Source organism: Salvelinus namaycush, chromosome 1, assembly GCF_016432855.1.
Source record: "Salvelinus namaycush isolate Seneca chromosome 1, SaNama_1.0, whole genome shotgun sequence".
In the NCBI taxonomy this organism is placed as follows: Eukaryota; Metazoa; Chordata; class Actinopteri; order Salmoniformes; family Salmonidae; genus Salvelinus; species Salvelinus namaycush.
The window spans coordinates 10,408,341-10,426,187 of NC_052307.1; the positions used below are offsets into that span (position 1 = coordinate 10,408,341).

The 17,847-nt window shown below is 43.8% G+C and overlaps 1 protein-coding gene across 1 annotated transcript; it reads right to left on the reverse strand.

Annotated features, from left to right (window-relative positions):
* Positions 1–627: 627 nt before the first annotated feature.
* Positions 628–3,688, reverse strand: LOC120053766 (arrestin domain-containing protein 3-like). Its single transcript, XM_039001008.1, has 6 exons — positions 3,362–3,688; positions 3,041–3,098; positions 2,754–2,901; positions 2,390–2,486; positions 1,561–1,817; positions 628–1,446 (listed from the first exon to the last, which is right to left on the reverse strand). The coding sequence occupies exons 1-6, from the start codon at positions 3,609–3,611 to the stop codon at positions 997–999; spliced, it is 1,260 nt and encodes a 419-aa protein (XP_038856936.1). The 5' UTR covers positions 3,612–3,688; the 3' UTR covers positions 628–996.
* Positions 3,689–17,847: the final 14,159 nt, after the last annotated feature.

Below are 17,847 nucleotides of genomic sequence, written 5' to 3' on the forward strand. Positions count from 1 at the left end.
AAATACAAATAAATAAATATACCGCAGACTATACTCTACTGCCCCCCAGTGTAAAGGGTTTTGTCTAGAAGGGATAGGCTACAGTTTAGGTCAATGTCGACTTTTCGTAGCAGGTTAGGATAATTAGTTGAAGGTTAGCGAAAATGCTAAATGCAACTTTTGATGTCAAATTTGACAAAAGCTGTATCCCATGTAGACATGACCAGTGTAAAACGACTATACTGTTACCCAGTGTAGGCTAATGTGTGAATCGGAGATTATTTTTCTATATCCATAGGGATTCGGCTACAGTATGTGGAAAGCACTGGCCTAGGTTAGGTGTGGAGCTAACCCAACTAAAATCCAACCAAAAGTCCAACTAAAATCTCAAATTGCCCACTTGGCACAAACTGCCATGAGAGTCATAAGAGTGAGGCAGCATCCCTCCCTGCAAACCATTTTGATAGACTGTTCTACCCGAGCTTCTACTGCACTCCTTCATAATACCTAAACAGCAGAAGTACAAGCTGAGCTCACTGAGCTGTAGAACACCAGTAACAGAAAGTGTAAGGACCGTGTGCAATTATACGTAGGTGTACTAGTTAGTTGGGCTTTTTGACCAGCAACAGTTGAGACGGAGTCAGAAGATCAGGTGTGTGGTATTTATTGAACAGTGCAGGTGATGAAAACTAGATCTGAACAATCACCTTACTCGACCAATAACAATGACATTAAAGCCATACAGATGTTATATGTCTGGAGTCATCTTTTTTGCATAGCTTCTTAGATGTAGCTTTACTGATTATTGTTCTCATTTGCTGCAGACACATAATGGCTGATCTGGATTGACACATTATTATTTAAAGAAAAGTCTTTGAGACAGTAGAGCAATTCAGTTAAGGCTGTGGGTTACATAATAATGGCATTACAAACCTACTTCAATATTGATTATTGAACAGGTAGGTAGTTATATAGCAGCACTAATCAAAAGGCCTCACATCTGTCAAATATGAGTGTTTATAGGGTATTAGGGTGAGATGTTTCAGGTGCACATGGAGGGAAGAGGGAACCATACGATGGGGGTTGGTCTAGCTCTTGAGAAGAGAGGGGTGGATGCATTGTTGGGGTGGATATTAATGTATCAAATGTAGGTGGAGGAAAAACTGGGCCAGTTGGGTATGGGTATGTTGGCTGTGGGTCAGGGGGATAACTTCCTCCCACGGCTGCAGGTTCAGGGTACACTGGCAGGACAGGTGGATATAGGCCTCCCCCTGGACCCGAGGCAGGAGGATATGGTCCAAAGGCTGTATCACAAGGGAAGTCACTGTTGCTTGGACCACCTTTCCCGAATTCTTCAAACCAGAGGACAGGACTGCCTGGTGATAGGTCAGACCGAAAGCTGGAAGGGATAATTACCAATGGAAACTTGACTTCAGGGTCTTTGGCAAGAGGAACGTCCAAGTATACCTTTAAAACAAACAGCATGTTAGAGAGAAATATTGGGATTTTATCCCCCCCCAATTTTTGTTTGTTTAATACTAGTCAGGAATATGAAGTGATTATCCCAACACCTGGATGTACCTTTAGTATGTACTCTACTGTTATGATGTTACAGTTCAGGATGGACAAGTCCTGGTCAGCAGGTATCTTCAATGTCCCAGCAACACTTTGTCGGGTTTTGGACGGGATAGGCTCCGTGACCACTTTGCAGACCGTTTCTTCTTCTATCTTTGTGCAGTCAGAAGCCATGAAAGTCATTTTCTGCTTCAGACTGAATTTGGGCTTAAGGTCACGGGAGGAGTTGTTCTCGATGTTTGCACAGATATTCACAGTCTCACCTGGAGTGGGAAATTCCACCCAGAAAATGAAAGGGAAAGTTCAGGATTTTACAACTTGACTACAAGTGGTTTGTCTATGGGCCTGGAAAAACTATAATCCATGGTTCAGGTTCTCTCTAAACAGCCCCACTACTAACTTCAGATAACTTTAGCCACCTCTAGCTAATTTTGTAGTGGCTTTTTAAATGAAACAAAACCATGGACTACAGTTTCTCCTGGCCCATAGACTTTCAGGGTTGGGAACCATCTAACATCAAGTTGTAAAATCCTCAACTTCCCCTTTAAAGACAATATGAGATTCTAAATGACCAACACAATAGTGCTTCAGCACAGGTGAGGTACTGAATGCTGAAGACATGAATAAATGTTGACAAAATCTAAAGCCTTGCATGTGAAAGTTGATTGTATATTTAGGACACTTCCTGGAGGTAGTGTGGACTTGCTATTCTCTTATCCAGTGAGATTGTAAACTAATCTGTTGAATTGGCCTTGTTATTCAACAGAAAATAGGTGCTTAAAGGCAACATGCTTTGTGTTACATAGAGGGCTCTGAAACAACACTTGTACATTACCTGGCATGTAGCCCATCCTTTCAACATGGACATCCATGATGACATGTCCTGAGGTAAGACACCCCATTGACTTGTCCTTCACACCATGCTGAGGAGACTGGAACACAGGATGAGATTACATTATGTTCTATACTAGTATGACACAAGGAAAACAAACCGGATCTGTACATCCAACCATCCACTTTCACACATATGTGATGAATAACAGTGTACATCCATCCACATTTACACACATAATGTGATGTATAACACTGTCCGTCCATCCATCCATCCACACATATGTGATGAATACTACCGTCCATCCACATTCACACATTTAATATGATAAATAACAAAAAGGACTAGATTAGTAGAGTTAACACACCATTAGTAGAACATGGTTCAAGTCAGCCTTGGAGACAAAGGTGATTTCCTTCACCAAGTCGCGTGTCTTTAGCCAACCCCTAACCAGCTTGGCTTCCAGTTTGTACACTATCTTGCCATGTGGACCCTTGAAGGATGATGGCATGCTTCTGTAATATAAAAACAGTGACACATACCTTAAGGTGCTGAATCTATGTAATCAACAGATAGCATAATTTGTACACGGAGGTTGATTTAAAAGAGCATATCATTTGGCTGTCTATGAATTTGACTTGCTTTCCCACTTACCCTTCAGGAATTTGGAAGCTAAACGGATAGATATGGATACCAGGGGGGAGTATGTTGCCTATGACAAAAAATCGCAGTGGTCAACATAATATCCAATTAGTAATTAACCTTAATGAACCCATTACAGCAAAAAAAATATTGATCTGGCGAACATTAACCAACCGCCTGCTCGACTATAAACATTGGATTACATAGCCTACAAATCCCGCTCACCTAACGCGCCGGGAAAGCTACGCGCCTGAAAGAGCGCGATAAATATTGGCCAAACTATTACGGATAGGTTAGGCCTGTAGTAAACTGAGTAAAGACTATCCCTCCTACCTTGAGGATTTTCATTAATCATTAATTTCTTCAGTTTGAAATATCTGTTGTGAGCAGAGTAAGTGTTGTCATCACTGTCAACAGTCCAATTGACATTTGCGTCCCCTTTGACTTTGATGAAAAGGCTTTCCACTTTGGTTTCCTTTATTAACTCCAAAGTAATTCTTCCAGATATACAGTCGCCTTCAGAAAATGTATCATGTTCATTAATTATATCGTAACTCAAGTTAAACTCTTTTACTGAAGGCATTTTCGACTGCTTTCCTGAAGTCAATTCCGCTGAGTAGAGCTACTATAATGACAAAAAAATAACAATTTGTTCCACGGTCTTTAGTAGCCTACGGTGTGTCAGACGGGACACACTGGGACTCTTTTAATGCAGACCATGGTACACCATTGCCTCCCAGTGTACTGGCGACTATACTGCTACCCAGTCGGTGAATTTGAGATTATCTCTATTTATTATTAATATAGTCTGGACTCTGTAGTATCCGGGACAAACACTGGCCTAGGTAGATCATGTTAGGGGCTAACCTCTTTCCCTATCAAATCAAATGTATTTATAAAGCCCCTCTTACATCAGTTGATATCTCAAAGTGCTGTACAGAAACCCAGCCTAAAACCCCAAACAGCAAGCAATGCAGGTGTAGAAGCACGGTGGCTAGGAAAATCTCCCTAGAAAGGCGAGAACCTAGGAAGAAACCTAGAGAGGAACCAGGCTATGAGGGGTGGCCAGTCCTCTTCTGGCTGTGCCGGGTGGAGATTATAACAGAACATGGCCAAGATGTTCAAATGTTCATAGATGACCAGCATGGTCAAATAAAAATAATCACAGTGGTTGTCGAGGTTGCAACAGGTCAGCACCTCAGGAGTAAATGTCAATTGGCTTTTCATAGCCGATCATTCAGAGTATCTCCACCACTCCTGCTGTCTCTAGAGAGACAGCAGGAGCTGGGACAGGTAGCAGCAGGTTTGGGACAGGTTGCATATCTGGTGAACAGGTCAGGGTTCCATAGCCGCAGGCAGAACAGTTGAAACTGGAGCAGCAGCACGGCCAGGTGGACTGGGGACAGCAAGGAGTCATCAGGCCAGGTAGTCCTGAGGCATGGTCCTAGGGCTCAGGTCCTCAGAGAGAGAGAAAGAAAGAAAGAAAGAGAGAAATAGAGAGAGAGAGAATTAGAGAGAGATACATAAATTCACACAGGACACCGGATAAGACAGGAGAAATACTCCAGATATAACAGACTGACCCTAGCCCCCCGACACATAAACTACTGCAGCATAAATACTGGAGGCTGAGACAGGAGGGGTCGGGAGACACTGTGGCCCCATCCGACGATACCCCCGGACAGGGCCACACAGGCAGGATATAACCCCACTCACTTTTCCAAAGCACAGCCCCCACACCACTAGAGGGATATCTTCAACCACCAACTTACCATCCTGAGACAAGGCCGAGTATAGCCTACAAAGATCTCCGCCACGGCACAACCCAAGGGGGGCGCCAACCCAGACAGGAAGATCATGTCAGTGACTCAACCCACTCAAGTGACGCACCCCTCCTAGGGACGGCATGGAAGAGCACCAGTAAACCAGTGACTCAGCCCCTGTAATAGGGTTAGAGGCAGAGAATCCCAGTGGAGAGAGGGGAACCGGCCAGGCAGAGACAGCAAGGGCGGTTTGTTGCTCCAGTGCCTTTCCGTTCACCTTCACACTCCTGGGCCAGACTACACTCAATCATAGGACCTACTGAAGAGATGAGTCTTCAATAAAGACTTAAAGGTTGAGACCAAGTCTGCGTCTCTCACATGGGTAGGCAGACCATTCCATAAAAATGGAGCTCTATAGGAGAAAGCCCTGCCTCCAGCTGTTTGCTTAGAAATTCTAGGGACAGTTAGGAGGCCTGCGTCTTGTGACCGTAGCGTACGTGTAGGTATGTACGGCAGGACCAAATCAGAAAGATAGGTAGGAGCAAGCCCATGTAATGCTTTGTAGGTTAGCAGTAAAACCTTGAAATCAGCCCTTGCCTTAACAGGAAGCCAGTGTAGAGAGGCTAGCACTGGAGTAATATGATTACATTTTTGGGTTCTGGTCAAGATTCTAGCAGCCGTGTTTAGCTATTACTGATGTTTATTTAGTGCTTTATCCGCGTAGCCGGGAAAGTAGAGCATTGCAGTAGTCTAACCTAGAAGTGACAAAAGCATGGATGAATTTTTCTTCATCATTTTTTGACAGAAATGTCTGATTTTTGCAATGTTACGTAGATGGAAAAAAAGCTGTCCTTGAAACAGTCTTGATATGTTCGTCAAAAGAGAGATCATTGTCCAGAGTAACGCCGAGGTCCTTCACAGTTTTATTTGAGACGACTGTACAACCATCAAGATTAATTGTCAGATTCAACAGAAGATCTCTTTGTTTCTTGGGACCTAGAACAAGCATCTCTGTTTTGTCCGAGTTTAAAAGTAGAACATTTGCAGCCATCCACTTCCTGAAAAACAGGCTTCCAGCGAGGGCAATTTTGGGGCTTCACCATGTTTCATCGAAATGTACAGCTGTGTGTCATCCGCATAGCAGTGAAAGTTAACATTATGTTTCCGAATGACATCACCAAGAGGTAAAATATATAGTGAAAACAATAGTGGTCCTAAAACGAAACATTTTACAGTTTTACACAACATTTTACACAGAGACAAACTGATATCTTTCGGACAGATAAGATCTAAACCAGGCCAGAACTTGTTCGTGTAGACCAATTTGGGTTTCCAATCTCTCCAAAAGAATGTGGTGATCGATGGTATCAAAAGCAGCACCACGGTCTAGGAGTACGAGGACAGATGAAGAGCCTCGGTCTGACGCTATTCAAAGGTAATTTACCACCTTCACAAGTGCAGTCTCAGTGCTATGATGGAGTCTAAAACCAGACTGAAGCATTTCGTATACATTGTTTATCTTCTGGAAGGCAGTCAGTTGCTGCGCAAAAGCTTTTTCATTTTTTTTTGAGAGGAATGGAAGATTCGATATAGGCCGATAGTTTTTTATATTTTCTGGGTCAAGGTTTGGCTTTTTCAAGAGAGGTTTTATTACTGCCACTTTTAGTGAGTTTGGTACACATCCGGTGGATCGAGAGCCGTTTATTATGTTCAACATAGGAGGGCCAAGCACAGGAAGCAGCTCTTTCAGTAGTTTAGTTGGAATTTGGTCCAGTATGCAGCTCGAAGGTTTAGAGGCCATGATTATTTTCATCATTGTGTCAAGAGAGATAGTATTAAACAACACTTGAGTGTCTCCCTCTGTCCTAGGTCCTGGCAGTTGTGCAGACTCAGGACAACTGAGCTTTGGAGGAATACGCAGATTTAAAGAGGAGTCCGTAATTTGCTTTCTAAAGATCATGATCTTTTCCTCAAAGAAGTTCATGAATTTATCACTGCTGAAGTGAAATACATTTTGGATTGTTCTTATTTTCCACAATTAAGTTGGAAAAATAGAATGATCGAGCAGCAGTGAGGTCTCTTCGATACTGCACGGTACTGTCTTTCCAAGCTAGTCGGAAGACTTCCAGTTTGGTGTGGCGCCATTTCCGTTCCAATTTTCTGGAGGCTTGCTTCAGAGCTCGGGTATTTTCTGTGTACCAGGGAGCTAGTTTATTATGACAAATGTTTTTAGGTTTTAGGGGTGCGACTGCATCTAGGGTATTGCGCAAGGTTAAATTGAGTTCCTCAGTTAGGTGGTTAGCTGATTTTTGTACTCTGACGTCTTTGGGTAGGCGGAGGGAGTCTGGAAGGGCATCTAGGAATCTTTGGGTTGTCCGAGAATTTATAGCACAACTTTGGATGATCCTTGGTTGGGGTCTGAGCAGATTATTTGTTGCGATTACAAACGTAATAAAATGGTGGTCCGATAGTCCAGGATTAAGAGGAAAAACATTAAGATCCACAACATTTATTCCATGGGACAAAACTAGGTCCAGAGTATGACTGTGGCAGTGAGTAGGTCTGGAGACATGTTGGACAAAACCCACTGAGTCGATGATGACTCCAAAAGCCTTTTGGAGTGGGTCTGTGGACTTTTCCATGTGAATATTAAAGTCACCAAAAATGTGAATATTATCTGCCATGACTACAAGGTCCGATAGGAATTCAGGGAACTCAGTGAGGAATGCTGTATATGGCCCAGGAGGCCTTTAAACAGTAGCTATGAAAAGTGTTTGAGTAGGCTGCATAGATTTCATGACTAGAAGCTCAAAAGACGAAAATGTCATTTTTTGTTGTTGTTGTAAATCGAAATTTGCTATCATAAATGTTAGCAACACCTCCGCCTTTGCGGGATATAGTCACTAGTGTAACCAGGAGGTGAGGCGTCATTTAACACAGTAAATTCATCAGGCTTAAGTCATGTTTCAGTCAGGCCAATCACATCAAGATTATGATCAGTGATTAGTTAATTGATTATAACTGCCTTGGAAGTGAAGTATCTAACATTAAGTAGCCCTATTTTGAGATGTGAGGTATCACAATCTCTTTCAATAATGGCAGGAATGGAGGAGGTCTTTATTCCAGTGAGATTGCTAAGGCGAACACCGCCATGTTTAGTTTTGCCCAAGCTAGGTCGAGGCACAGACACAGTCTCAATCGGGATAGCTGAGCTGACTACACTGACTGTGCTAGTGGCAGACTCCACTAAGCTGGCAGGCTGGCTAACAGCTGCTGCCTGGCCTGAACCCTATCTCATTGTGGAGCTAGGGGAGTTAGAGCTCTGTGTATGTTTGTAGATAAGATGAGAGCACCCCTCCAACTAGGATGGAGTCCGTCACTCCTCGACAGGCCAGGCTTGGTCCTGTTTGTGGGTGAGTCCCAGAAAGAGGGACAATTATCTACAAATTCTATCTTTTGGGAGGGGCAGAAAACAGTTTTCAACCAGTGATTGAGTTGTGAGACCCTGCTGTAGAGCTCATCACTCCCCCTAACTGGGAGGGGGCCAGAGACAATTACTCAATGCCGACACATCTTTTCTAGCTGATTTACACTCTGAAGCTATGTTGCGCTTGGTGACCTCTGACCTAACATATGACTATTTACTATGATCTTTAGCTCCTGGTAAAGGGCTACGGTAGAGAGGCTATACATAGAAATATAATCTAGATTCTATTCAGTGGGGCTATACACACACACACATGCACACACACACACACACACACACACACTTTTAGACAGCTGAAGCAAGCACAAACATTTTTTTTTTAAAGTGACATTTTCTAGTTTTATGATGCAAATTAGTAATTATTCCGAGCTAACACGTGAGAGCAAATGTAGGCTATTTATTTAGTAAATGTATGATTTACATTCACATAGTTTCAGTAGAATTATAAACAATCACAATGGATTAACAGTAATGCGACAACATGTTTTAACATAGTGGATTAATTCATTAATTACATCACATCTCAGCTTTTGCAGCCCCTAGGCCTATTTCTGGTTGGATAGATTGTATCCTTGCTTTAAGGGGAGAGGGTGCCTTGGTCAAGTCCAGTCTTTATTAGGATTAATGAACAGCTTGACATTTTTAGTCCTCTCTCTGAATCAATAAGTTTAATACTCATGAGGGCCAATGGGGATCCAAGTTGGCTGTACGCATATTGTGGCCGCGGGGCGCATGTTAAATGTCCAAGTGGTAATCAATGCAGAGAAATTAGCTATTGATTTCTTATAGTTTTGTAATACGTTATTGGTTTGCTCTTTCAGAAAATTCCAATATTCGTTGGATGAATGTGATGGCGATATTGCTGTAGCAGGAAGTGGAGATGTGTGTGTGTGTTAGCTGAGCACTCAGGGTAACCCTCTAATTAGTACAGAGGGCAGATTCAAAATAATCATGTTGCGAGGAATATCAGTGATTCGCATCACATCTACAGTTCATTAGAAACCGGCGTGGAACTTGGGGGAATCATTATTGGCTTGTTGATTTATTTCATATGAGCTACTATATTCTCACTGTGAAACCAACACATACAGTGTATAACAGCATAATAACAACTATTTCACTATTTGAAGAACGTATTCAAGACAGTTACAACAGCACAGCATGTGCGCAGTGAAGTGATGTTGTAAAATATCATGAAGTTGTATTTTTATGAGAGCCTTTGTAAGAAAGAGACCTAGCACTCAGTCTTGTAAGTAATAGATGCCATGAGGAATCCAAGTGTAAAGTTTTCTTGTAACGCTCCAAATAGCAAAAGGCAAAAATCTAGCGGAACCCCCCCACATTCCACTGAAAAGGCAGCGCGCGAAATTCAAAAATATTTTTTAGAAATATTTCTCGCTGATCCTTATGCTTATGCTTCCAAAACCGTACCGCAAGCGATGGCTGCTAATGTTCAGACCGACCGTCGTGGCTCTTAAACTTCCCCATACAGAAGATGCCTTCTCCAATGACTCGTATGTGTACGTAATGGAACTTAGAGTCATGATGAAGGGCTAGGCCACCACTAAATTATAAACAAATGTCAATTACATAGCGCACCAGTACTAGCAAAGGAATATAAATGCATTTGAGATTTTTTTTTTTAGTAAAAATACTGTGCAATGCTACTAATCAGCATTTTGCAGCTAATTATCAGTTATAATGAGGCTAGTTGGCTGATGTGCATTCAACTTCCTGAATTGCGGTTGGTTGTAGTGCACGAAGTTGACAACATTTCCAAAAATATTATCCAAACCAAATGTGCCCGTTCCATGTAACTGATGAATTTGGGATTATGATAAGGTAAGAAGTCATGAGTCAATGGAATGTGTAGGTAGTTAGCTTCATGTGAAATGTCTAGTCAGTGAAGAAGCACATGCTTCACAACCTTTCAAAACTTCCACATTCCTCAAACTCAAATTTGTCAAATATACACTACATGACCGAAAGTATGTGGAAACCTGCTCGTTGAACATCGCAATCCCAAATCATGGGCATTAATATGGAGTTGGTCCCCGCATTGCTGCTATAACAGCCTCCACTCTTCTGGGAAGGCTTTTTACTAGATGTTGGAACATTGCTTCTGGGACTTTCTTCCATTCTGCCACAGGCATTATTGAGGTCTAGTCTAGTGGCACAGTAATGGGGATACATAGGGTTTATGGTAGTGGGGGATCTAGTCTAGTGGCACAGTAATGGGGATACATAGGGTTTATGGTAGTGGGGGATCTAGTCTAGTGGCACAGTAATGGGGATATATAGGGTTTATGGTAGTGGGGGATCTAGTCTAGTGGCACAGTAATGGGGATACATAGGGTTTATGGTAGTGGGGGATCTAGTCTAGTGGCACAGTAATGGGGATATATGGGGTTTATGGTAGTGGGGGATCTAGTCTAGTGGCACAGTAATGGGGATATATAGGGTTTATGGTAGTGGGGGATCTAGTCTAGTGGCACAGTAATGGGGATACATAGGGTTTATGGTAGTGGGGGATCTAGTCTAGTGGCACAGTAATGGGGATATATAGGGTTTATGGTAGTGGGGGATCTAGTCTAGTGGCACAGTAATGGGGATACATGGGGTTTATGGTAGTGGGGGATCTAGTCTAGTGGCACAGTAATGGGGATATATAGGGTTTATGGTAGTGGGGGATCTAGTCTAGTGGCACAGTAATGGGGATATATAGGGTTTATGGTAGTGGGGGATCTAGTCTAGTGGCACAGTAACGGGGATATATAGGGTTTATGGTAGTGGGGGATCTAGTCTAGTGGCACAGTAATGGGGATATATAGGGTTTATGGTAGTGGGGGATCTAGTCTAGTGGCACAGTAATGGGGGTATATAGGGTTTATGGTAGTGGGGGATCTAGTCTAGTGGCACAGTAATGGGGATATATAGGGTTTATGGTAGTGGGGGATCTAGTCTAGTGGCACAGTAATGGGGATATATAGGGTTTATGGTAGTGGGGGATCTAGTCTAGTGGCACAGTAATGGGGATATATAGGGTTTATGGTAGTGGGGGATCTAGTCTAGTGGCACAGTAATGGGGATACATAGGGTTTATGGTAGTGGGGATCTAGTCTAGTGGCACAGTAATGGGGATATATGGGGTTTATGGTAGTGGGGGATCTAGTCTAGTGGCACAGCAATGGGGATATATAGGGTTTATGGTAGTGGGGGATCTAGTCTAGTGGCACAGTAATGGGGATATATAAGGTTTATGGTAGTGGGGGATCTAGTCTAGTGGCACAGTAATGGGGATATATAGGGTTTATGGTAGTGGGGGATCTAGTCTAGTGGCACAGTAATGGGGGTATATAGGGTTTATGGTAGTGGGGGATCTAGTCTAGTGGCACAGTAATGGGGAGTATATAGGGTTTATGGCAGTGGGGGATCTAGTCTAGTGGCACAGTAATGGGGATATATAGGGTTTATGGTAGTGGGGGATCTAGTCTAGTGGCACAGTAATGGGGGTATATAGGGTTTATGGTAGTGGGGGATCTAGTCTAGTGGCACAGTAACGGGGATATATAGGGTTTATGGTAGTGGGGGATCTAGTCTAGTGGCACAGTAATGGGGATATATGGGGTTTATGGTAGTGGGGGATCTAGTCTAGTGGCACAGTAATGGGGATATATGGGGTTTATGGTAGTGGGGGATCTAGTCTAGTGGCACAGTAATGGGGATATATAGGGTTTATGGTAGTGGGGGATCTAGTCTAGTGGCACAGTAATGGGGATATATAGGGTTTATGGTAGTGGGGGTTCTAGTCTAGTGGCACAGTAATGGGGATACATAGGGTTTATGGTAGTGGGGGATCTAGTCTAGTGGCACAGTAATGGGGATATATAGGGTTTATGGTAGTGGGGGATCTAGTCTAGTGGCACAGTAATGGGGATATATAGGGTTTATGGTAGTGGGGGATCTAGTCTAGTGGCACAGTAATGGGGATATATGGGGTTTATGGTAGTGGGGGATCTAGTCTAGTGGCACAGTAATGGGGATATATAGGGTTTATGGTAGTGGGGGATCTAGTCTAGTGGCACAGTAATGGGGATATATAGGGTTTATGGTAGTGGGGGATCTAGTCTAGTGGCACAGTAATGGGGATATATAGGGTTTATGGCAGTGGGGGATCTAGTCTAGTGGCACAGTAATGGGGATATATGGGGTTTATGGTAGTGGGGGATCTAGTCTAGTTGCACAGTAATGGGGATATATGGGGTTTATGGTAGTGGGGGATCTAGTCTCGTGGCACAGTAATGGGGATATATAGGGTTTATGGTAGTGGGGGATCTAGTCTAGTGGCACAGTAATGGGGATATATGGGGTTTATGGTAGTGGGGGATCTAGTCTAGTGGCACAGTAATGGGGATATATAGGGTTTATGGTAGTGGGGGATCTAGTCTAGTGGCACAGTAATGGGGATATATAGGGTTTATGGTAGTGGGGGATCTAGTCTAGTGGCACAGTAACGGGGATATATAGGGTTTATGGTAGTGGGGGATCTAGTCTAGTGGCACAGTAATGGGGATATATAGGGTTTATGGTAGTGGGGGATCTAGTCTAGTGGCACAGCAATGGGGATATATAGGGTTTATGGTAGTGGGGGATCTAGTCTAGTGGCACAGTAATGGGGATATATAGGGTTTATGGTAGTGGGGGATCTAGTCTAGTGGCACAGTAATGGGGATATATAGGGTTTATGGTAGTGGGGGATCTTGTCTACTGGCACAGTAATGGGGGTATATAGGGTTTATGGTAGTGGGGGATCTAGTCTAGTGGCACAGTAATGGGGATATATAGGGTTTATGGTAGTGGGGGATCTAGTCTAGTGGCACAGTAATGGGGATATTTGGGGTTTATGGTAGTGGGGGATCTAGTCTAGTGGCACAGTAATGGGGATATATGGGGTTTATGGTAGTGGGGGATCTAGTCTAGTGGCACAGTAATGGGGATACATAGGGTTTATGGTAGTGGGGGATCTAGTCTAGTGGCACAGTAATGGGGATATATAGGGTTTATGGTAGTGGGGGATCTAGTCTAGTGGCACAGTAACGGGGATATATAGGGTTTATGGTAGTGGGGGATCTAGTCTAGTGGCACAGTAATGGGGGATATATAGGGTTTATGGTAGTGGGGGATCTAGTCTAGTGGCACAGTAATGGGGGTATATAGGGTTTATGGTAGTGGGGGATCTAGTCTAGTGGCACAGTAATGGGGATATATAGGGTTTATGGCAGTGGGGGATCTAGTCTAGTGGCACAGTAATGGGGATATATAGGGTTTATGGTAGTGGGGGATCTAGTCTAGTGGCACAGTAATGGGGATATATAGTTTTTTTGGTAGTGGGGGATCTAGTCTAGTGGCACAGTAATGGGGATATATAGGGTTTATGGTAGTGGGGGATCTAGTCTAGTGGCACAGTAATGGGGATACATGGGGTTTATGGTAGTGGGGGATCTAGTCTAGTGGCACAGTAATGGGGATATATAGGGTTTATGGTAGTGGGGGATCTAGTCTAGTGGCACAGTAATGGGGATATATAGGGTTTATGGTAGTGGGGGATCTAGTCTAGTGGCACAGTAACGGGGATATATAGGGTTTATGGTAGTGGGGGATCTAGTCTAGTGGCACAGTAATGGGGATATATAGGGTTTATGGTAGTGGGGGATCTAGTCTAGTGGCACAGTAATGGGGGTATATAGGGTTTATGGTAGTGGGGGATCTAGTCTAGTGGCACAGTAATGGGGATATATAGGGTTTATGGTAGTGGGGGATCTAGTCTAGTGGCACAGTAATGGGGATATATAGGGTTTATGGTAGTGGGGGATCTAGTCTAGTGGCACAGTAATGGGGATATATAGGGTTTATGGTAGTGGGGGATCTAGTCTAGTGGCACAGTAATGGGGATACATAGGGTTTATGGTAGTGGGGATCTAGTCTAGTGGCACAGTAATGGGGATATATGGGGTTTATGGTAGTGGGGGATCTAGTCTAGTGGCACAGTAATGGGGATATATAGGGTTTATGGTAGTGGGGGATCTAGTCTAGTGGCACAGTAATGGGGATATATAAGGTTTATGGTAGTGGGGGATCTAGTCTAGTGGCACAGTAATGGGGATATATAGGGTTTATGGTAGTGGGGGATCTAGTCTAGTGGCACAGTAATGGGGGTATATAGGGTTTATGGTAGTGGGGGATCTAGTCTAGTGGCACAGTAATGGGGAGTATATAGGGTTTATGGCAGTGGGGGATCTAGTCTAGTGGCACAGTAATGGGGATATATAGGGTTTATGGTAGTGGGGGATCTAGTCTAGTGGCACAGTAATGGGGGTATATAGGGTTTATGGTAGTGGGGGATCTAGTCTAGTGGCACAGTAACGGGGATATATAGGGTTTATGGTAGTGGGGGATCTAGTCTAGTGGCACAGTAATGGGGATATATGGGGTTTATGGTAGTGGGGGATCTAGTCTAGTGGCACAGTAATGGGGATATATGGGGTTTATGGTAGTGGGGGATCTAGTCTAGTGGCACAGTAATGGGGATATATAGGGTTTATGGTAGTGGGGGATCTAGTCTAGTGGCACAGTAATGGGGATATATAGGGTTTATGGTAGTGGGGGTTCTAGTCTAGTGGCACAGTAATGGGGATACATAGGGTTTATGGTAGTGGGGGATCTAGTCTAGTGGCACAGTAATGGGGATATATAGGGTTTATGGTAGTGGGGGATCTAGTCTAGTGGCACAGTAATGGGGATATATAGGGTTTATGGTAGTGGGGGATCTAGTCTAGTGGCACAGTAATGGGGATATATGGGGTTTATGGTAGTGGGGGATCTAGTCTAGTGGCACAGTAATGGGGATATATAGGGTTTATGGTAGTGGGGGATCTAGTCTAGTGGCACAGTAATGGGGATATATAGGGTTTATGGTAGTGGGGGATCTAGTCTAGTGGCACAGTAATGGGGATATATAGGGTTTATGGCAGTGGGGGATCTAGTCTAGTGGCACAGTAATGGGGATATATGGGGTTTATGGTAGTGGGGGATCTAGTCTAGTTGCACAGTAATGGGGATATATGGGGTTTATGGTAGTGGGGGATCTAGTCTCGTGGCACAGTAATGGGGATATATAGGGTTTATGGTAGTGGGGGATCTAGTCTAGTGGCACAGTAATGGGGATATATGGGGTTTATGGTAGTGGGGGATCTAGTCTAGTGGCACAGTAATGGGGATATATAGGGTTTATGGTAGTGGGGGATCTAGTCTAGTGGCACAGTAATGGGGATATATAGGGTTTATGGTAGTGGGGGATCTAGTCTAGTGGCACAGTAACGGGGATATATAGGGTTTATGGTAGTGGGGGATCTAGTCTAGTGGCACAGTAATGGGGATATATAGGGTTTATGGTAGTGGGGGATCTAGTCTAGTGGCACAGCAATGGGGATATATAGGGTTTATGGTAGTGGGGGATCTAGTCTAGTGGCACAGTAATGGGGATATATAGGGTTTATGGTAGTGGGGGATCTAGTCTAGTGGCACAGTAATGGGGATATATAGGGTTTATGGTAGTGGGGGATCTTGTCTACTGGCACAGTAATGGGGGTATATAGGGTTTATGGTAGTGGGGGATCTAGTCTAGTGGCACAGTAATGGGGATATATAGGGTTTATGGTAGTGGGGGATCTAGTCTAGTGGCACAGTAATGGGGATATTTGGGGTTTATGGTAGTGGGGGATCTAGTCTAGTGGCACAGTAATGGGGATATATGGGGTTTATGGTAGTGGGGGATCTAGTCTAGTGGCACAGTAATGGGGATACATAGGGTTTATGGTAGTGGGGGATCTAGTCTAGTGGCACAGTAATGGGGATATATAGGGTTTATGGTAGTGGGGGATCTAGTCTAGTGGCACAGTAACGGGGATATATAGGGTTTATGGTAGTGGGGGATCTAGTCTAGTGGCACAGTAATGGGGGATATATAGGGTTTATGGTAGTGGGGGATCTAGTCTAGTGGCACAGTAATGGGGGTATATAGGGTTTATGGTAGTGGGGGATCTAGTCTAGTGGCACAGTAATGGGGATATATAGGGTTTATGGCAGTGGGGGATCTAGTCTAGTGGCACAGTAATGGGGATATATAGGGTTTATGGTAGTGGGGGATCTAGTCTAGTGGCACAGTAATGGGGATATATAGTTTTTTTGGTAGTGGGGGATCTAGTCTAGTGGCACAGTAATGGGGATATATGGGGTTTATGGTAGTGGGGGATCTAGTCTAGTGGCACAGTAATGGGGATATATAGGGTTTATGGTAGTGGGGGATCTAGTCTAGTGGCACAGTAATGGGGATATATAGGGTTTATGGTAGTGGGGGATCTAGTCTAGTGGCACAGTAATGGGGATATATAGGGTTTATGGTAGTGGGGGATCTAGTCTAGTGGCACAGTAATGGGGATATATAGGGTTTATGGTAGTGGGGGATCTAGTCTAGTGGCACAGTAATGGGGATATATAGGGTTTATGGTAGTGGGGGATCTAGTCTAGTGGCACAGTAATGGGGATATATAGGGTTTATGGTAGTGGGGGATCTAGTCTAGTGGCACAGTAATGGGGGTATATGGGGTTCAAACACACAAAGTTCAGATCTGAAGAGAAAAACATCTGTTCTAATGCCCAGGAGGTTCTACTCTTATTTATTTGCCAATTTCATAGAAACCTTGGTGAGAGAAAGAGAAGAGTGCCTCTCCAGTACATTAGCTATCTGTAGCCATAAATCAATAGCTCAGATAAGTCTTATAGATCAGCCTAACACAGGGATCCTACCCAGCCGTCATTACCGGAAAAAGTTTGACATTTTTATTGATAAAAATAATTGTCCGACTTGGGCTAAATCATGTTAAGTGATGTGACATTACAGTTTCAAATATCATATTTCTGTCAAGACAATGATGGTGGAAGGCATTGTCACGGCACGATATCTGACAACAGGAGACATCTGGGGGGATGAGAAAACATTAATGGGAAGATTTTACTGGTCTGAATTAGATTTTCTTTGTACATTGTCACTTTCCAAGCAGCTGTAAATTTTATGCCAGCACTGTTGGGAATTGGAGACATTTACACGTCCTGACAAATTGCTGGCTGTAAAAGTATTTACTGGTCTCATCCTTTTTATACCCGCCCAACACATACACTCAAATATTTCCTCACAGCTAATTTTTGTGACACACACTGTCATACCTGAGCCCTTACTGGGCAAGCCTTAATAGGTTCATGTTGAGTTCTTTAGTGTGCTCTTAATGGTTTTGTACTGGGGGCCTTGAGTGGCTCCTGACCGTTTATATGAACCACATTGTCATCGTTTCAACGGCTGTATGCACCAATCATCCCTGGATGATGCAGCAATGAAGATATGTCCCCCCCCCCCCCCCCCCCCCCCCCCCCCCCCCCCCCACACACACACACACACACACACACACACACACACACACACACACACACACACACACACACACACACACACACAC

What these genes read in the sequence shown, in the direction of transcription:
- LOC120053766 (XM_039001008.1), bottom strand. Translation starts at nt 3,611, where the DNA reads ATGCCTTCAGTAAAAGAGTTTAACTTGAGTTACGATATAATTAATGAA. An exon ending in TGAACCATGTTCTACTAATG is followed by an intron (nt 2,487 to 2,753) that starts GTGTGTTAACTC and finishes CCTGTGTTCCAG; the next exon opens with TCTCCTCAGCATGGTGTGAA. An exon ending in CAGTAGAGTACATACTAAAG is followed by an intron (nt 1,447 to 1,560) that starts GTACATCCAGGT and finishes TTTGTTTTAAAG; the next exon opens with GTATACTTGGACGTTCCTCT.